At 56.8% G+C, this 20,601-nt stretch overlaps 2 protein-coding genes across 7 annotated transcripts; one reads left to right on the forward strand and one right to left on the reverse strand.

Moving 5' to 3' along the window:
* Nucleotides 1-467: 467 nt before the first annotated feature.
* On the reverse strand, nt 468-4,401 carry LOC136102913 (tubulin alpha-5 chain-like). Its single transcript, XM_065840421.2, has 4 exons — nt 4,327-4,401; nt 1,989-2,211; nt 1,708-1,856; nt 468-1,526 (listed from the first exon to the last, which is right to left on the reverse strand). Exons 1-4 carry the CDS (start codon nt 4,327-4,329, stop codon nt 555-557), a joined length of 1,347 nt encoding a protein of 448 aa, XP_065696493.1. The 5' UTR covers nt 4,330-4,401; the 3' UTR covers nt 468-554.
* A 10,146-nt stretch (nt 4,402-14,547) lies between these two features.
* Nucleotides 14,548-20,484, forward strand: DNAJB2 (DnaJ heat shock protein family (Hsp40) member B2). Of its 6 annotated transcripts, XM_065840828.2 has the most exons (10): nt 15,121-15,259; nt 16,172-16,250; nt 17,235-17,344; nt 17,759-17,812; nt 17,961-18,077; nt 18,247-18,336; nt 18,463-18,568; nt 18,690-18,760; nt 18,937-19,152; nt 20,061-20,484. In XM_065840828.2, exons 2-10 carry the CDS (start codon nt 16,186-16,188, stop codon nt 20,069-20,071), a joined length of 840 nt encoding a protein of 279 aa, XP_065696900.1. In that variant the 5' UTR covers nt 15,121-15,259; nt 16,172-16,185; the 3' UTR covers nt 20,072-20,484. The 6 variants fall into 6 exon arrangements, with proteins under 6 accessions (XP_065696899.1, XP_065696900.1, XP_065696898.1 ...); XM_065840827.2 differs by lacking the exon at nt 15,121-15,259 and adding an exon at nt 14,548-14,662 and having other exon boundaries at nt 18,937-20,484; XM_065840826.2 differs by having other exon boundaries at nt 18,937-20,484.
* Nucleotides 20,485-20,601: the final 117 nt, after the last annotated feature.

A 20,601-nucleotide genomic window follows, 5' to 3' on the forward strand; every position in this document is an offset into this window, starting at 1 on the left:
AATCAGTGCAGCCCACTACTGGCTCACACTTTCCCCCGCAGCTGACTCGCGTGCATGCTGGGAGGAGGAGGGCAGGACAGGACAACCTCTGTGGGTCAATATAGCTGGAGCATTAGTGTTAAGCAGGGAAAATTAATCTCTGGACCCAGCGTGCTGGGTAATGGGTAACAGAAATCTCCTGTTTGCAGCTGGAGGCAGGAGCTGATGTTTGGACTCCTGACCACTGGGCAGGGCAGGGAGAGGGCTCAGCACACAGCAAAGGGAGAACATGAGATGGGGCAGGCAGATGGCCCCAGGGGGGTGGCAGAGCACCCACAAAGCCAGGCAGGGAGTGGGCAGAGGTGCTCTCAGACAGTGGACCCCATGCCCACATGTGCTGGAAGTACAACAGCACCAGCAGCAGAGCTGAAGCACTCACCACACACCTGAGCTGGCAAGAAACCAATACAGCTGGGGGTTCAGTGGGATACACAGAGGTTCTGAAACTGTTTATTACAAAGGGTTTCTGCAGGTAACACAGGGAAGGAGCACAGTGCTTTTTGGCAGAGGCTTCTCTACTCCTCTCCCTCCTCTTCATCCTCATAGGAGTCCAGGCCCACCTCCTCGTAATCCTTCTCCAGAGCTGCCATGTCTTCCCGCGCCTCAGAGAACTCCCCTTCCTCCATGCCCTCACCCACGTACCAGTGCACGAAGGCTCGCTTGGCGTACATCAGGTCAAACTTGTGGTCCAGGCGAGCCCAGGCCTCGGCAATGGCCGTGGTGTTGCTCAGCATGCAGACGGCGCGCTGCACCTTGGCCAGGTCCCCCCCTGGCACCACCGTGGGTGGCTGGTAGTTGATGCCCACCTTGAAGCCCGTGGGACACCAGTCCACAAACTGGATGCTGCGCTTGGTCTTGATGGTGGCAATGGCAGCATTGACGTCCTTGGGCACCACGTCCCCGCGGTACAGCAGGCAGCAGGCCATGTACTTGCCATGGCGAGGGTCACACTTAACCATCTGGTTGGACGGCTCAAAGCAGGAGTTGGTGATCTCAGCCACTGACAGCTGCTCATGATAAGCTCTCTCAGCCGAAACCACAGGAGCGTAGGTGGCCAGGGGGAAATGGATGCGAGGGTAGGGCACCAGGTTGGTCTGGAACTCAGTCAGATCCACATTCAGGGCCCCATCAAACCGCAGTGATGCTGTGATGGATGAGACAACCTGGCTGATGAGTCTGTTCAAGTTGGTGTAGGTTGGGCGCTCGATGTCCAGGTTTCTGCGGCAGATGTCGTAGATGGCCTCATTGTCCACCATGAAAGCACAGTCTGAATGCTCCAAGGTGCTGTGTGTGGTGAGGATGGAGTTGTAGGGCTCCACCACAGCAGTGGAGACCTGTGGTGCTGGGTAGATGGAGAACTCCAGCTTGGACTTCTTGCCGTAGTCAACAGAGAGCCTCTCCATCAAGAGCGAGGTGAATCCAGAGCCAGTGCCACCTCCGAAACTACGAAACACGAGGAATCCCTGGAGCCCTGTGCACTGGTCAGCCTGCAGAGAGAGCCAAGTGAGATTCCTCCAAGTACTGACTTTGCTGGAGAGAAGTTTCAAACTATTGCCTGGGTAGCCAAAGACCCCCCAGGGCACAGCAGGGCTCACCCCATACTCCCACCCCCACCAGGATGCTGAACCCCAGCTCAGGGGGACACATCCCCGCTCTGCAGTCACCTACCAGCTTCCGGATCCTGTCAAGCACTTGGTCGATGATCTCTTTGCCAATGGTGTAGTGCCCACGGGCATAGTTGTTGGCAGCATCTTCCTTGCCAGTGATCATCTGTTCAGGGTGGAAGAGCTGGCGGTAGACTCCTCCCCGTACCTCATCTAGGAGAGGTTAGCACAATGTCAGAGATTTTCGAACTGGCTCTGGGGAAAGGTGGCAGCAGTTATTCTAGGGATTGTCATGAGTGGATTGTTCCCAGATGCAGTGACAACCAGCAGCTGAGGTGCACTCACCAATCACAGTGGGCTCCAGGTCCACAAAGATGGCCCGTGGGACATGCTTCCCAGCCCCAGTCTCACAGAAGAAGGTGGTGAAGGAGTCGTCGCCTCCACCGATGGTTTTGTCGCTGGGCATCTGCCCGTCGGGCTGGATGCCATGCTCCAGGCAGTACAGCTCCCAGCAGGTGTTGCCCATCTGGACGCCGGCCTGGCCGACGTGGACGGAGATGCACTCACGCTGGGGAGAGCGAAACAGGGTCAGATCCCAGTTGGGACCACAAATGTAGCTGCAACAGGGGGTGAGGTGCCCAGCGCAGGCAGAGCAGTCCAGGCCCTTGTCGTTCTGTGGAATCCACACTGCTCTACAGCCTGGGTGCTTTGTGCTTATCTCCATCTCCTGCCATCTGCCAATTCTGGCGCTCTGCCTCCTGTCATTGCACTGCCCAGCTCAGGGGCCCAGGGCAATGGAGACACATCAGCTGGAGCCAGGGACACAAGATTGTCATGTTCTCTGGACTGTCCGCACCCACAGCCCTGGGAAGCGCCCAACGAGCATCTTCTCTATTGCCTGAACACTCACTTGGCTTAAGGGCTGGAGCCCAACAACAGAGCTGTGGGCTGATGACGGTGCATCACCCAGCATTGGGAGCTGAGGAGGTGGCAGCACTGGGCATGGGTGCCCAGCAAGAGGGCGATTTGCAGCAGTGAACGGTTGCCATGCTCTGAGGCTCAGCTTCCCTAAATTAGCTCTGGAGGAGGAGGAGGAAGCGTTAGCTGCATTTCTGAACTGAACTGAAAGGCTGAGGTGGAAGGATCCCCTAGTTCAGGGCTTCAAGGGCAGCCTCAGGTCCCGCAGGGGGGCAATACTGAGGTGGGCTCTGCAGCCTCACTCCCTGCAGGTGAGGCATCCCAGAGGCTGCAGCCCTTTCAACAAGAACCAAAATATTCACTGCCTCAGCCCTGCTGTTGCCAAAGACTTGGATGTGTCATCAGCCACAGCTGAGGCAGAGGAGCAACCAAATCAAACCGGATTTCCAGAGCCATGAGTGCCCCACTGTGAGTCAGCGGCAGGAGGCCGATGGAGCAATTTTGCACCAGGAGCACGTCAGTGATTGCCGTCTGAGGAAGTTGTACGGGTCACAGCTCTGTGCATCTGGGGTGCTTCCTGTGCTGCATTTCAGAGGCAGTAGTGACAGCGAGGAATGACAAAAAAATAAGCCCTTGATACCCAGGGTGAGAGCCAGAAGTCCATCTTCCAACCTTTCCCAAAGCTGAGGTGCAAGCAGCACCAAAATGGCACTCCACTTTTCCACAGCAAGTCCATGAAGGTTTTGTAACACAAGGAGACAACAGTGAATCCTGAGGAAGCTCCAGGATCCTGAGCAGAAGTACACAGCAAACACTGACACAACTACAAGCACCTCTGGATAGCCACAAGAAAGAAGAGAACGGGCTCCCTGGCCAAGGACCTTGTGAATTAGGGTGTGAGCAGATGGTTATGCTGATCACCATACTTCATCCTACCAACATGCAGCAGCCAGGACCAGCTTTGTGGGACTCAGTGCTGACAGCAGGCTGGGCAGAGCCCCACAGTGCTGGGGACACAGCAGTGCTGGTCACCAGCCAGCAGACTCTGCCTTCTTCATGGCAAGGCCAGGCTCAGGAAGGACAGGGAGCACAGCCCTCCCAGGCAGCAGGCAGGGTGTCTGGGCTCTCTGGGATTGGGGGGCTCTCTGGGATTGGGATGCTCTCCGGGATTGGGATGCTCTCCAGAACAGCCAGAGAGCTCAGGATCCAGACCTGACGGCAAGACCACAGCAGCAGGGCAGCCCGAAGGCTGCCCCACAGTGATGCCCACTTGTGGGCTGGCCCCTGGCACCCAAGGTGCAGGGCAGTGGGTGGAGCCACAGCTTGGTCTGGGGCTCATCTGCAGCTCTGCAACCTGGAGGGCTAGCAGGCTGGGCCCACTCCCCCCACCAGAGATGTTACCACAGGAGATGGGCAGAAACTGAGAGTCAGCCCAAACGCCAGTCTCCACACACAGCAAGTCTGGCTGGTGGCCTCCTTCCCTTGGACATGTCAGATGGGTGCAAGGGGATGCTCAGAGGGAGGCTGCTGGGTACCGGGTAGGGAGCAGCTCAGAAAAGGCAGAAGCCAGGCTCTGCCAGGCAGGGCAAGCACAGCCGGTACTCCCATCAGCAGCTGCCTGCACGTTTGGGCTCCCGGGCAAGGCCTCCTGCGAAGCTCTGGGGGGTTACAGCCTGCTCCGCGCAGGGCCCAGCTGCGGTTCCTCCCACTCCCCGGAGGACCCCGCGGTACCAGAAGTAGGGGGCAGCCCGGGGTCGGCACTCACCATGATGCCGCCACCGCTGCACAACTCGCCTGTCCCTGGGCTGCCGCAGCTCCACACCGCCGGGACGGCCGCGCCGCCGCCGCTTTATACTGGAGGCGGCACCGGCCGTCTGGGGCGGAGCGCCGCGCCCTAGACAGTTCCGGGCGTTTGCATAAATTTGTGTATAATGCACATATTTCCATACACTTGCATAGATGCAGCTGTGTTGCCCGGCAGCCGGCTGAGTGCATTGGCAGGGCCACCAAGGAGCAGCATCCCCCGCCACCCCGCTCCCTACCTCCTCGGGGCTACGGGAAACCCGGGCATCCCCTCGAGGAAAGGACAGGGGGGCATAAGGATTGGTCTTGCTACGCTTGCTGGTCTTGACAGAGTGGCTTCCCCTGAGGGCCAAAGATGGCACTTTCTTGTTGGGGGTTCTGCTGGTGCGAGGCACCATCCATGCATTCACCAGGACAGATTTCAGGAACCGAGGAAGGAAAGTCAGCAGAGAACCTGGCTCAGGTCTTCCCACCTGGTGGGTGGAGATGCTGATGTGATCCCTGGGTGAGCACACAGCTGGGTCTCTGCCAGCCATCCAAGGCCCCCAGGGCACACCTGGCAGAATTTCTGGAGAAAATACAGGCAGAGGAAACACTTCAGAGACAAGCACAAACTTTCCTGGCCTCTTTGGAGTTCAGTGAGGAAAAAGCAGGAAAACTCTGTCCTGTCCCTTGCCTCAAGGACAGGTGTGCCCTGGGGCTGTGTCTGAAAGCCTTGTCTGCCGATGGGCTCCTCCTCCATCCTGCCTCCGCTTTATCTCCGTCGTTTTGACCTGATTTCACAAAGCTTTATGAAATGATCTGTGAGGGGATGGGGGGAGCTTGGAGCACTTCAAAGCAGGTCTTTTTGCAGTAACTTCACTGATTTTTTGCTCTGCTACAATGAATAACTTGTCCATTCTTTCCTCCCCATCCGAAATACTCACAGCATCCACTGCCATGCAGAACCAGCCCTGCCTTTGCCAGAGCCCTCCGACTTAATGAGTTTTCACTGAAAGACACTGTCATCTCCCAGCTCACTCTGAAAGCTGGACCTGAATTATCCACCCACAATGGCCTTTCTTTGTGCCTGAGTCACCTGGAAAGTGTCACCTTCACTGATGAAGACGTGTAAAGTGACTGAAAGCAGCAGTACTGCTGTGAAGCCTGTGCCAGGGTCTAAGCAACACATTTTGAGACCTGCAGAAATGGCTGAGCCAAACAGAGTGAGTTTAATCAAGCTGGTGGGAGGAGGTTTTTTCCAGAGAGGTGCTGCTGAACCTGGACAGGATACTGTGGCAACTAGATAACTCTGGAAATGCCTAAACTCCTCCCCATGGTATAAAAGTCCTTTGAGTGACCTCAGAGATCACTAGATAACACAGACCATGCTGATGCAGACAGTCCATGAGAGTGAGAGGGTAACTGCTAGCACTGAGGCATCAAAATTTGAGCCCCAGAAGTTAATTGGTTTGTAAAAGAGTGATGGGATCATCTTTCCTGGTGAAAATCTTTGCCAAGGTGCTTGCTGAAATGTGACTTCTGACTGGGTGTTTCCTATCACTCTCCCTACTTCCAGGGTGCAAATTAATTCTGAGGCTTTTATAGCATGAGTGCTTTGCAGCAGTGGTTAGAAGCACAAGCGTCAGAGCTAGGCAGCGAGCAGGATTTCAGGTGGCTGTGCAAGGCTTGTGTGGTTCACACAACTTCAGGAGATCTGTATGACAACCTGGTGGCACCTCAGGGTGTAAAATGATATGGTACTTTTCCAAGAGATGCCTGAATCTGTTTATGTACCATTCTGGTAGAGAGCTGATGGTGAAATGTCCCTGATTTGTCATTGCTAAAAATGCGTGCTCACAGTGAAAGCAACCATTCAGATGCTGTTATGTTGAGCAAGCAGGGCAGCAATGACTGACAAGAGAGCTGTGAGTCATTCGGAGCTACGCATCTCCATGTACCTCTGATCTGAAAAGCCCAAGCAGATGTCTAAGCTTTTTTGAAATGCTTAAGAACAGCTGGCTAAATCCAGGGAGCACCAATGGGCTGCAGCTTGTCAGTGCCTAACTGCTCAGCAGCCTGCCAGATGCTGGTAGCAGCAGCCTGCAAGCATATGGTGGAGTCTGATCTTGCCCTGGCTGGAAGAAGATTCATCCTGAGGTGAGCCCTCTCTCAGAAATGTTACTCACATGTATAAGAAAACCCTTCAAATGTTTTCAGACCACATCAGAAATCACTAGATTGCAAGAATTACTCGGGAGATTTTTTCACCATCACTCAGAACAAAGTTAGACCCTGCACCAGCACCCAGAAAGGCACAAAAAACAAGTAAGGCAAATTTTAGGCTAGTGAGTCAGAATTCAACCATCTCTTGATGGAAGAATAGGAAAAACAGATTGAAGATATCCAAGGGCAGAGCCCTGCACACTGCAGGGGAGACCCCTGCTTGATGCTGCTCACAGAGCCCAGGAGATCAGCCGGCTCTCAGACACCCCTGCATGAGGAAGGGGAGGCAGCACAGTGTTTCGCAGGTGGTGCAATGCCTCCATCAAGGGCAGATGCTTGCACTAAAAAGCTCTTCATTACAAGTTATTATGAAAGTTTGGGTGTTGCTACTGGTACAGGAACCTCTGTTGGCAGAGCTTGCAGTTATCCAGACAAAGCCTCTCAAATAGCTGTCTTCCAGAAGTATGTTAAGGTCTGCCACACCTAAAAGCACCCAGAGCTGAAACTGGGGAGGAGAAGATCCATTCAGAGTGCAGCCTGGTACACCCTATCCATAACCCAGTTCCCTTCTCTCTTCCCTGCAGAAAGCCCAAACTGTTGTTCCCACTTTTCAGATCTCAGCTGCACCCAGGTTGTTCCAGGCAGAGCAAACAGTGTCACAAGCCACTTTGGGGACACAGTTTGGCCAAGAACTTGGGCAGCAAACCCAGCTGCTGGGCTGGAAAGCCCAGAGATCCAGCGATGCTCTGCTACAGGGTGAGCAGTGATGACAACCTTCTCAAAGCAGAAAGGCAGTTCTGCATAGACGCCGGGTGGACAACACTGTCTGGTCAAACTACTGAGTCTGTTGAATGCATGGAGCTTGACTGCATCTTGAAGAGTTTGTGAGTTCAAGCAAGTCCTGTGTGATGCTAACTGCTCCAGCAGTATCCCAGCGAGTGATTAACTCTTCAGCATGCTCCAGGGCAAGAAGATGCAAGTTTAAGGCTTACTAGCAGTAAGGGTAGGGAAGCATGGTTGTCTCAGGGTCAAGGGATCTTCATCAGTAGACATCTTCAACAGCTCAAGTGTGGCATTTACTACTGAAGACCTGCTGGAATACAGAGCATGGTAGTGATCTGACCGAAGTTCTCTCTGCTGGAACTGAGCAACAGCAGCATAATTGCTGGTTCAGATAAAATGAAGTCCATTGTGCAACACCCGCTGCATTGCCCAGAGCATGTGCCACGTTACAGGAACAATAAAGCTAATTCCAGATCTCACTACAGTCCTAAGCCCTGAATCACTGGGCAGTGGCAAGAGCAGGGAGGCACTCCCAGGGACGCAGGCAGCCTCGCATGCATGCTGAGCCCCAACCTGCAAAGCTAAAAGGGACAGGTGGACGAGTTGGGACTAGCTCGTTTTCAGGCACAGCAGCCCTGGGTAAGCAGCTCCCTGGCTCAGAGTCAGCCTCCCTGGCTGCTGGTGTCACCCGCCTTTCTTCACGTCCTGGGAAAGGCAGCTACACACCCACGAGAGCAAAATAAAACCACAGCTGTCTAATTACCATGACTTCATGTTGGGGCTTTGAGCATGCCTGCTGTGAACAAGCTGCCTCCAGGCAGGTGATGGAGGGGCTGAGCCTGCTGAGGTGTCCCCATGCTCGCAGGGGACACCAATGTGCAATGCTGGTTTTGCTCTTCTCCAGCAGCCCTTGGAGCCGGCAATGGCACAAGCAGTGTAGGAAAAATTGGAAGCGGAAGTGCAATGAATTCTGCATGGCTAGGTGATGGTAGGACCTCCTGGAAGGGCACAGTTTACCCCATCAAGCTGGAGGGGCTCTGGATACCCCAGGCAGGACTGTAGACACAGTGATAAGTCTCCATCCTAGGCCCTTTAGGCCTTCCTGTCTTACAAGTTCTCAGGAATTGCAGCAAAACTGCGGTCAGCTCTGTTGCAATGCCACGGAGCCTGCTTGTGTGAGCTAGAAGCGATGTGGCAAGACGCAGTAATGGGGCAAGAAGCAATGATTGCTTCCCTGCTCCCAGGAGCACACAGCTCATCTGTGGGACTGCGGCTGAACCACAGCCTCTAGGCAGCAGAAGGGACACAGCAAATTCACACTGGGCAGCTCTGCAAATGTGCCCATTATTTTGAGGCAGAGAAAAAACACTGCCAGGTGGGCAAGTCCAGCATGCCCTGGGAAAGCAAACAATGCCTGGCACAGGAGCATCTTGCCAACAGCTCTTCTCTGCCCTGGTCTTTGGCGAGCAGTTGAGCCCCTAATGGCTGAACAGATGTGTGAAAGTGGGTTTTTTTTGCACGTGGAAGTGGGTTGTACATAATGCAAACAGATTGCCATCCCAAAGGCATGCTGAGAGCAGAGCTGGGCCTGGAGAAACTGCAATAGCCTGGAGTCTCCGGGATTGCCGTAGAGTTGTTAAAAGCAGAAAGGAGATGGCTGGCAGCTGGCCAAGCGCTGGTGGATGTCAGAGGAAAACGGTTAAGGAGATAAAAGGTGCATTTAATCACCCAACCAGTCAATGGGTCCCAGGATGCTCCTGCCTGGAACTGTTTGTGTGTGTGTGGAGAGAGAGTGGTATGTGAAACCAGGTCTGCTCTCCCTGGTCCTTCCAAGCCCCGGGCACTGCGAGGCAGTGGCCTCTGTCCACTAGACTGAGAACTTGTGTTTGATGGCCATCCTTAGGATGCCTGTCTTGAACATGTATCTAAGAGCTTCCTAGCAAAGTTAAATTGGATGATGAGGGGCTGTGCATGTAAAACAATAGCTATTTAGCAGGGTGGCCCTGTTTGCTGAGCTCCCATGCCTAAGGTGGTCCTTGCCTCATTAGGATGAGCCATCCCCAGGTGCCCTGTACACACCCACGCAATCGTGCCCTTCCCTGGGACGGGGTGGCTCTCGCATTGCCATTTCATAACCCTGCATTGGACACAGCCAGGAGGGCTTTACGACCTCCCAGGCAGGAGGACACAGACCCCAGCAAGAGCTGGATACCAAGGGCTCCTGTATATATTGGGGAACCTTCAGCATCCTTGCCAGGCTTGATTAACCATGGAAAACTCATTTTGCCAAACAAGCCTGGTTTCAGATATTGAGAAGACAGGTCTGCCCAGGGGAAAGGCAGAGACGTAGCTGGCCTGTAGTGCACAGGGTGCCCAGGGAGTGAGCAGCGCTGGTGGGTGCGGAGCGAGGCAGCCTGGGCTACCCAAGTGCTGACTGATGATGGTGAACCATAAGCAAAGAGCTGCTGGGCTTCTGTGGGGAGCCCTGTCAGGCACCGCTGGCTTCAGCTCTTTAATCAATGGTTCAAAATTAATCTCAGATTGCCACGGATAAGGTTTGAGGGTGGCAAGTGGGTATGCAGAGTAATAAATAACTAGACTGCCTCTTCCTCCAAATTCCCAAATGAATTACTTTGCATTTCACTGTATTAAAGCAAATTTTGCTGCAATGTGGCCTTTTAATTGAGCAATTCTAAAACATCCCCAATAGCTAGTTGTCCCCTTCACTAGCTACTACCCCCCTGAGTGTTATCCCAAATTTTTTTACTAAACATTTCTTATCACTGTGGGCCTTGCACCCACCCCTGGGGATCCCCACTACAAATGCTCTCAGCAGCCAAACCCCTGGCTGACAAGCAGACCTTTGCTATTGATGCATCTGGTGTGTTCTTAACAATATAGGAATACAAGCAGGCTGCCTTGACATGCTGAGATAAATGTTCTGGGACAACACAAAAAGTCTATCTGGAAAGACTTTCGGCAGCAGCTATGAGCCTTCTTCTTCCATGGACAAGGGAAACATGATTCCATCCTTCTTTGTGGCAATATCGTGATTTATGCAAATGCTGTTATCATTATCTGCTGCCATGTAAGGATGTCATGCCAGCAATGTGGATCTGAATCAGCCAGACATGTAATCATGTAGAAAGCTGGTGACAAGTTTGCATAGCAATACCTGCTTTCCCTGAGACGAGGCTGATCAGTACTAAGTGCACCTTTCAGTCTTTAATTCTCTGCTGACAGAATCAAAATTAATTCTTATGTTATTTTTTTCTGGTACGATCAGTAATCTAGCATTTTCTGGGTCAACTGGTTTATTTTCTTAATGACTGGAGTGATTTCTGTCCTTCAGTCCTTCAGAATTACTCCAGTTTTCCTAGCTCTGTTAAAAATTACCATCAGCATCTCAATAAGACCTTCATTTAGGTCCATTAATACTCTCAGTGTGGGCCTGATGAATTGAAAATGTCAGTTTTAGCAGGTAATGCTTTATACACTGTTTGTTACAGATGGTATACAAATTAAAGCCTTCTCCATCACGTCAACAGCATTTCCTTGGTATTTTAGGCACCTATGGCTAAGGAAATGAGCAGAATTCTGCTTACGGGCATCCTTTTGTGCGTTTTCTTGTTTTTTTCTAATGCAAATGCATTCGCCTCATCTCCTTTTTTTATTTCACCCTGCTTGTCTTGTTTTTTCTGTCTCTGAGCCATGCCTAGCAGAAAGGCTATGGGCCTAGGCTGGGTGTGTAGCTGGAGGTCATGGTGAGGGCTAGACAGCCGGTGGCCCCAGGCCTACCAGACACTGCAGAAAATCCTGGCCAGGCCAGCTGGACACGAGGGGTTTGGTGCTCTGGAGTGAGCGGGCATGAGCATGTTGGTGTGCGTGAGTGAAATCAGGTTTTGCTTGGCAGTAAAATCCCTTCCTGTCCTGTGTCAGCCCCAGCTTCTGCTGCTTTCCATGGATGAAGGGCTCCCCAGCATATGGAGGGGGTACATGGTATCAGTCTTGTCATTGCCCCGATCTCCCTTCCCTTGGGGTCAGATCCAGACTTCGCAACCCCCATCCTCATCTGCCCCCGTGCATCACAGGATTATCCAGCCCACCATGTGCCCACCTGTGTGCTGGGAATGAGGGTGAAGCCCACCTCTGTCATGAAGCTCAGCTGCTGCCTCGGTCCATGCATATGCTCGTTGTGGAGAACCTGTTTAGTCATGGGCTTCTGCCACCTTCATCAGCCTCTGACTCTGCTGATTTAAAATCTGCAAGCACCTCAGTTTTGCCTGGGTTTTGGCTGGGGCAGCAGCCCCAGCAGCAGCACAGGCGATCACTCCCACGGGGTGGTGCCAGGGATGCAGAGCCCGTGTCTGGCAGATTGCTAAATTCAGCCCAAAGTCATTGCCCTGCTTGAATGAAAGTCACCCTGACTTTGCTGTTTCTCACTTCTCCGTTCTACTGCACCAACCAAAAGCAGCTGGGTAACTTTGCCTTTCTGGATACTCCCCAGCTCCTAGAAGGTGCAATTCTAGAAAAGCCAGCTGGGATGAGAACAGAGTGGATTAGGAAAGAGGTAGGCAGGTGGCTGAGAGCATGGCCCATCAAGACAAACATGAGGAGCATCAAAAATGTGACGGTGTGGAGAAATTTGCTGTGCAGGGAAGTCAGGGGAGCTGAGCAGGACTGCTGAGGTGAGACACCAGGACTGGGAGCAGAAAAATGAATGTGGATTTTAAAAATGGTTGCCCCACTCAAGTGATGTCCCTGGCTGCCACTAACCCACTGTGCTCATGGGTCCCTTACCCTGGTGCAGCCCTTCCAAGGCTCAGCAAACCTGTTGCTCCCACTGACTCATTTTCTGGGGGCTGCACTGATGCTGTGGCTGTGCCCACAAATGGGGAGTGTGGCCATGGCCACTGCTATGTCTCTCCTGGGTGTGGACAGGCAGAGGAAGGTGGCATGGAAATGGCACCCAGTAGCCTGACTTGCTCTGCTCAACCGCTTCTCACCCCGTACTGCTGGCTCCAGCTCCTGCTCCTTCCTTGCTGCATCTCCACATGGCTGCCCCGGAGCAGGGACCTTCCCTCTGGGGGAAGAGGAGGGAGATGGCTGGGTGTGGTGGGGGGAGAAGTAGACACACAACCCACTGAGCATATAAATCCACAGCTCAAAAAATCATCAATAATACAATTTTTCAGTATATAGTTGACAGTTTCGAGGAGGCTGTAAAAGGGTTTGCATTCTCCTGAGGAAATAAAAACTGAAATGTTGCTCAGCACTGAGAAAAATATCTGTCTTAATATGTGGCTTGCATAACAATATAGCACACATTTATGATGCAATTCAGTTGGCTTCATAAGAGAAGAGGTAACCAGGACAAAAAAAATTAGTCCCTTGATCTCCTGCTTTGCTCATGTAAAAGCTCTTTTCTCAGAAAGCCTCAAGAGTATTTCATGAGCATTTTTGTGACCCTGGAAAGCTAAAAACAGGGTCACAACACAGAAAACCCCAGAATTTGTAAAGAAATACAGGTCTTCTTCAGACACACTCAAGATGCTTGTGCTGGGTTTGAAGCTGGTGTGAGCCAGGCTGGCAGGAAGGTGTACCGGGATTTTGGGCAGACCTAGGAGGAAAGGACAGGGAAAAGAAGACAGGGTGCTGTGTTTGAAGGTGTGTGCACATCACAAGCGGGTGACGAGCTGCCTCTCTTGGGCTGCTGCAAGGTGGCTGGCTTTGCTGGTCTGGCCATGGGAGTGACTGTAGCAGCTCTGGGCTGAGGTGTGGCTGGCACAGCATCCTCTCTCCCACTAGTGTCGTGGTGGGCTACTGCCCAGTACTGCATAACCTCCCCTAAGGACATTAGGGAGGTGCAAGTCCTTCTCACTGCATAACCTGATCTCATGCGTGAGGGACACATGTGCCATGAAGGCAGTAGTGATGCACTCCCCTCGCTCCAGAGTCTTCTCGGCTTCCCCACCAGCAGGATGGGGTCCCTGTGAGGCAGCCTGTGGCTCCATCTAGTGCCTGCGACAACCCAGCCCTGCACCCATTGCTGGGCAGATGGGTCAAATCAGAGCCCCTGGCAGTCAGTGAGGGCATCCTGGCCAGAGGTAGCCACCTCCAGGAGCCTGTTCCCTGCAGCTGGACAGGCAGGTACAGGAGGGCAGTGCTGCAGTGGCATCCAGGAAAAAACAAAAATGAAACCAAACCAAAAATCAAGCAAACCCAACAACAAAACAAACCAAACTAAAACAAAACAGCAACAAAAACCCTCCGCTACAAACAAACAAAAACCAACCAACCAACCAAAACTCTCCCCCCACCACCAACCCCCTCCGAAAAAACCCAGGGAATACTCCAAGCAGTTGCTCAAGGAAATCGTCAAGCACTGTCTGATGGCAGGGGCCAGGTTTCTAATCCCTTGAGAGGATATGCTCCCCGACATAGAAGATGCCACTTGTCCCAGTGCTAACCCAGGCCCACTGCTTTTGTCTGGGGAGGGCTCTTCTCAGGACTGGCTGTTCTGACATTGATCCCTGAGCAGTGCTCAGGATGGCCTGTTTCAACACCTGGGTCTCCACAGCCTGCTCAGTAAAGTGGCACTGGGAAAGTCTGGCAGGTTTCCCAGGAAGGGATTTGTAGGAAGTGAGGAAGATATCTCAGCTGCATTGCACGGTGATGGGGCATCCAAAAGGCTCTGGCCCTGCAGAGAGACCAGGCTCCCTCCTTCTCCCATCCAGACAGCCAAAGGGAAAAGTATGATGTCTGTGGCCAGGACAGGTAGATGGGTGCAGGTAAGTCTCATCGAGCCTGCCCATGACCCCAGGTGAGAACAGCCTCGCTGTGGGGGCTGCCCAAGCAGGGTCCATGGAGAGGAAGTATCTACATCAAAGCCCTTGGTGCGTGGCTTTTCCCTGAGCCCCGGTGCTCCAGGCACCTGGGCACGCTGGTGCTCGACATGGCTCGCTGTCACCGCCTGGTGATGCCCAGAGGGCACAGGGCCCATGATGCTGTGGTGGGGCCATAGCGGTGCCGGCTAGCCCTGGCTCCTGGCAGGGACCTGTGGCCACCAGCCGGGCAGGCTGCACCCCTTCATGTCCCCCCCGCAGCGGAACGGCCTGGGCGAAGCGCTGAGTCACCCCAGCTGTCCCCTCCCGCTGGCCCCTCCCGCTGGCCTCTCCGGCAGGGACCGGCCGGGCAGCTGATTCGGCAGGAGGTCAGGGGACAAGAGGAGCCCGGGGGGTGCCCCGGGGCGGTGGCCGTGCCTCCGTGTGCCTGTGGCACTGGCTACAGCGCTGGAGCCAGCGAGCGAGGTCAGTGCCCGCCCCCGTCCCTTGCCGGTGCTGCCCCTGGCACACCCGCCGCCCCGCAGCGCGGGGAGAGCCAGCGCCGCCGGTCTCAGCGCGCTGCCCGGGGTAAGCAGACCCTACCGGGCTCTGCCACCGCCGCCTGATTTTCCCGCCGCGCCCTGGAGTTCCCGCGCAGCCCGGCCGCGCTCCTCGCCGCCCCGGGAGGCTTGTCAGGGGGATGCCCAGGCAGCGCACGGCAGGGCTGGGAGGCGGCGGAGCTCAGGAGCCCCCGGCCAGGTCTCCCCCTGGGATGGAAAGCGGGAGGAGGACAGGGATGAGGATGGGGACGTAGACTGGGGTGGGAAAGGGGATGCGGATTAGGAAGGGACCGGGCAGCGCCGAAGCGTCCCTCCCCGTTCAAGCACGCCTCCCTAAGACCTCACCCGCCTAAGAGGCGAGCGCGTGACGTCACAAGAAGGCAGCGTCACGATTGGCTGCAGCCGCCACTCGTCGGCCACCGGAACCCGCCTCCAGGGCCCGTGGCGGCCCGGGCAGGGGGAGAAGCGACGCCGGCCGCGGGCGGCCCGGGGCGGGCGGGGAGGCGTCGGCTGCGGCACTCAGGTGGGCGCCGGATCGGAGCGACGGGGGGTGCGCAAGGAGCGGGGGACGCGGGCGCACCGGGGAGGGACGGAGCGGCGGACGGTGGGAGCGGAGCGCAGCGGGGCACCCCGGAGGAGCGGTACTGGCCCGGTGCCGTCCTTTCCCTTCCCGTATTGCTGCCCCCGCCCCTCCCGCTGGTCTAGATCCGGTGGCGGCAGCGGAGGGGGACGGAAACTTCCAGCAGCCGCGCTGGGCCGAGCAGCTCCGGTAGTGCCGTGTTTACAGCTGGGCCGGGGGGGCGGTCCCTGGCGGCGCCGCCCCGCCGCGCTCCCCGTGCCGTACTGGTGCCGGTGCCAGCGCCGCCTTCCCCGTCAGCTGATGCGGGCGGGGGACGAGTACTGGGGGAGGGAGGTCGGCATCCAGGGGGCGGAGGGGCTGGAGAGGCGGCACCCCGCTCCTGTCCCCTATCCGGAGCGGGACGGCCCGAGCATGGGGAAGGGTCCCCGCTGAGCCCTTAATCCGCTCAAGCCGCTAAGCACCTTAGCGGGCTGCTCCCGCTGGCTCCTCCCCAACCCCAGGACAGAGCACCCTGGGGGCGGGCAGGAGGGGAGCTGTGGCAGCTAAAGGGAAGCAGGGCCAGGAGCAGGGATCCCTGTGCACTTGCTTGGGCAAGTTGGGGTGATGCAGGTGGGACAGCAGTGCAGCAGCAGCAAGGTGACCCTGGCTGGGGCTTTGCATCCAGGTGGCCAAGGCACAGGCAGGATCCTGGGGAGCCATGTGTGGGGTTGCTACTGAGCTGTTCTTGGGGGAACTTGTAGGGTGGTTGGGATGCCTGCAGAGGGCAGGGCAGCCCACTCTTGCTCTCACACAGAGTGCTGCTATGCTGTGCCCCCTGACATTGCCTAGACCCTCTGACATTGCCCTTCCCCACAGGACAGCTGCACGTCATGGTGGACTACTACGAAGCGCTGGGGGTGAGCCGCAATGCCACTGCCGAAGACATCAAAAAGGCGTAAGTGCATGGCAGGCGTATCCCTGCCCACCGGGCAGAGCAGCCCAAGACACCCACCCCTGGCACCAGCAAGGCAGAGGCTGCCTCCAGGGCCAGTAGGGACAGGGCCCAGTCCCAGAGGTGACAATCCAGCCTCTGTTTCCTTTGTGTGCAGGCCAGAGTTGGGCTGGGCTTCTCTGCTGCACAAAGGCATCCCTTGATGGGTTTTGGTCCCTTTGTCCCTGCTCTCAGCCTGGCCTGGGAAGGGAGGCGGGAGGTGGGTCCCACTGGTGTCTTGGGGTGTCCACTCACTCTGCTGGGTGGTAGAGGGCTGGGGTGTGGGGCTTCTGCTGGTGGTAGGGTTGGTGTCTGCAGCTCACAGGGAGAGGAGCAGTGTGTCCCCTGGCACAGGGTCTGAGCCCCGTTGGCAGGTCCTGTGCTGCACCCAGGCACTGCAGGGGAGCTCTGGGGGTGGCTGGAGCCTCCCGCAGCTCCTGCCTGGCACCCTGCCCAGGTCTTGCACTCTCACTGGGGCGAGTTGCGAACTGGTGGCTTGCCTGAGGGGGGCAGAGGTCCTTGCTGGGATGGCTTCCTGAGAGTGGGTGAGAGAAACTGGGTAGCCTGGGTTAACCAGCTAGCTGTGGATAGGAGGAAAGGGCTGCTTGTGCTCACCTGGCCCCAGGAGACCCCCAGCAACCCCTAGTCCCATGGTGGAACTCAGGAAGACTCCAAAGCAAACATGTGAGCATCGTTTGGGAGCTGCTGCCAAGAACGGCTGAGGTGGGCACAAGCTGCACCGCTGGGGTCACGCTGCGAATAGTTGCTTAGGAGGCAGAACCAGGCCAGGAAGCTCCTGTTTGATGCCTGATGCTGTAGGGTGCTGGGTGGAGCTGCCTTGGGGTGCCCCTGCCCACAGGGTCGGAGGTGTATGCTCAGGGGGACACCGGCCTGGGACCCCCCACTGCCCGAGGGCTGCTGTGTGCCCATCACCGCTCATCTGTGCAGGTACAGGAAGGCCGCACTGAAATGGCACCCGGATAAAAACCCAGACAACAAGGAGTATGCTGAGCAGAAGTTCAAGGAGATTGCTGAGGCCTATGAAGTGTTGTCAGACAGTAAGAGGCCACGGTTCTCTCTCTCATGTCCCCCCCAAACTTGGGGCTGCTCACCCTGGGGTGTCCTGCTGCTGGGCTCCCTAAGGTGGCATCTCTGGGTGCCCCCAGGAGGCAGTAGGTCCCTCCAGCTTTACCACCTGGCTTGTGGGGCCTGATTACCTCCTGATACATCCCTTAAAATGGTTCTTGGAAGAGATGCAGGGGTGCTGACCTCTGGGATGAGGTCTCCCCAGGATGACTGAGCCTTGCGCATCTTTGCCCAATGCCCCCACTTGGGTTTGGGAACAGTGCTGGTGTGGCGGGTGTTCATACCGCCCCCTCCTCTTGCCCCTCTCTGTTCTGTGCCTCTTCTGGCTGGGGGAAGCCCATGCCTGGCAACCGGCTTCCCTGCAACCCTCTCCCTTCTCCTTGCAGAGCAGAAGCGCGATGTCTATGACCGTTATGGCAAGGATGGACTCATGGGGGCAGGTGAGTGGGCGAGTGGAGCCATGGGCATTTGGTGCAGCTCTGGTGCAGCTGAAGACCCAGTGTGGGTCTGTGCCCCCTGGGACTCCCCAGTCTTTCTGGAGTTCCCACCTGGGGCTCCGCTTAACTCTGAGCTTCTTCTGTGTGGCAGGACCAGCAGGCTCCAGGACTGATGCTGGGGCCCCCGAATTCACTTTCACCTTCCGCAGTGCTCACGACGTCTTCCGAGAGTTCTTTGGCGGGCGAGACCCCTTCGCTGACTTCTTTGGTGCGTGGGGGGTGGGGGCCAGTCCTGGAGCACCTCTCTACTCCCGGGGCAGCCACTGGGCTTGGGAATGGGGTGCAAGGCTGGCCCTGGCAGGGTCGCCATGGCAGTGCCTTGCTCCTGGCTTGCCAGGCTGCAGGGCCGATGCTGATGGGTAGGCCATGCCTTCCAGATGAGATGCTGCCCTTCTCCGAACTGCGAGGACCTGGCTCCCGGCACCATGGAGGTGGCCACTTCTTTTCTCCCTTCCCAGGATCCTCAGGTAGGAGGTGCGGCCAGCCCTTGCCTGGTGGGGGAGTCCCAGGACACCCTGTCCCCTTGCAGAGGGTCTGTCCCTTGCTTTCCCGTGCCCCCACCTTGGCACTGACCCTATTGTTCCCGTCTCCAGATTTCTTTGCCTCGTCCTTCAGCTCTGGTGCTGATGCAGGGCTGGGCTTCCGCTCCGTCTCCACCTCCACCACCTTTGTTAATGGCAGGCGCATCACCACCAAGCGGTGAGGGCAGTGCTGGGCCACCTTTGCCTCATCGGGGTGGCCTCAGGCCCTGCAGCATGCTGCTGTGATGCTCTGGCTGCTTGGCCCTTGACCATCTGTCCGTCTGTCTGTCTGTCTGCAGGATTATTGAGAATGGGCAAGAGCGGGTGGAAGTGGAGGAGGATGGGAAGCTGAAGTCGATCCACATCGATGGTAAGAAGTGGCATCACAGACTGTTGGGGACTGGCAGTGCCCCTGCCCAGCGCTCTTTCCCTTTGGGGACCCCTATTCTCCTTTAAGGTGGCCAGGGGTGTGCTGCATCCAGCCCCTTGCCAGCTCTGGGGAGCTAGAGCAGACATGATGACTGTCCCTTGCCCCTGTCCTTGCAGGTGTCCCTGACGACATGGCACTGGGGCTGGAGCTGAGCCGGCGGGAGCAGCAGGCCTTCCCCAGCCCACGGCCCCCTTCTCCCCCACCGCCTGCCCCACAGCAGCCCCGGAGCTCCTCGCCCGTCTGCCTCTACACAGACAGTGAGGACGAGGACTTGCAGCTGGCCATGGCCTACAGCCTCTCCGAGATGGAGGCCGCGGGGCACCACCAAGCAGGTGGGCACAGCCCCGGTGCCCTGCCAGCACCCGTGGGCAGCCCCAGCACCCCATCTTCCACCCGCAGAGCCTGTGGTTCCCGGGGGGCACCAGAGCGGGAGTTGACAGGGGCTGGCAGTCCCACCACAGTGGGACATGAACCTGCCCCCAAAGCAAAGCAGTGGCACTGCCCCTTGCTCTGAGCATGGGGCTGGAGTTGTGTGTCCCCCCTGTGGGGCAGGGCAAGGAAAGAGAGGCTGGGGGCTCACTGGGGCTCCCCAGCAAGGAGAGGGGTCTCTGCTGCCCTGCCTCCTTGCTGCTGCTCAGGCAGGTGGGTGGCTGGGGGGACCCTCGTGTGGAGGGTCTGCCAGGGTTGGGGGTTGTGGCTGGAAGAGGGACCCATTGTGGGATCCCAGGAAGAGGGGCAGCTCCCTGCCCTGGCTCCTGGGGGCATGGTGTGCCCGCAGGCTCTGCCTGCTCCTCTCTCCATGCCTGCCCTGCAGACAGCAGGGGTTCTGGTTGGTGCCTTCCCAGCTGCTACCTGCCCAGGCTGGGTGTCCTGTCTTGGGCTCTACCTTCTTGCAAAGAGGGATGTGTGCATGGGATCTGCTTGGTGCCTTGTGTCTGTCTATTCCCCTCTGGATGCTATTGCTCCTGCCTGTACCCCCTCCTCATCTGTCCCCCCACTGTAGACCCTGCCTGGTCACCCTCTTCCCTGTGCCTTGGCCTGAGGGTGCTGTCCCCCTCCGCTTCCCACAGCCTCAGTGACCCCCAGTGATGCTCACAGGCGTTCCCATCCTCACCATTGCCCATGGTCCTGCCTTGGCTCTCCTCTTTCTTCTGGGACTTCCCTCTCTGCCTCTACCCAGCCGTGGGCCAAGGAGGGTTTCACAGGTGCCATTGTGTCCCCCCTCCGCTTGTCTCCCCAGGTGTGTTCTGAGGCTGCTGCGCCCAGGGACTGCGCACACCCACTCACCCGCGGAGGCTGTCCCAACCAGGACTCTGCTTTGTCCCTGCACGGCCACTCCCTGCCACTCCCTTCCCCCAGCACCCTCTGGCTCCGTGGGATGGGGGGTGGGCACAACTGGGGTTATGTCTGAGCAATACTGGGGGGCTGCGGGGGGTATCCAGAAAGAGATGCCCTGGGCACCATCAGATGGTGGGGAGGGTGGTGACAAGGGCTGGAGGGGATGGCTGTAGATTAGGCTGCTGGGGGATGCTGCTGGCAGGCAGTGAGGGGCAGCAAGGTTGGGCTCAAACAGGGAGGCTGGGCTCTGCCACCCCCTTCTGCTGCAGCCCACCCCCTTCCAAATCCCCTTCTGCTGACAGCCCTCAATAAACCTGTTTGCAGTAGCTGCTGCCTGCAGGGTGTCTCTGGCCTGGTGGGTGCAGTGTAACCCCTTCTCTGTCATGGTGGGTGGTCCCTGCTGTGCTGGGCTGGCAGTTGCAGAGTGTGGGCTGTGTTGCAGG

The sequence above is a fragment of the Patagioenas fasciata genome, chromosome 7, assembly GCF_037038585.1.
Source record: "Patagioenas fasciata isolate bPatFas1 chromosome 7, bPatFas1.hap1, whole genome shotgun sequence".
In the NCBI taxonomy this organism is placed as follows: domain Eukaryota; kingdom Metazoa; phylum Chordata; class Aves; order Columbiformes; family Columbidae; genus Patagioenas; species Patagioenas fasciata.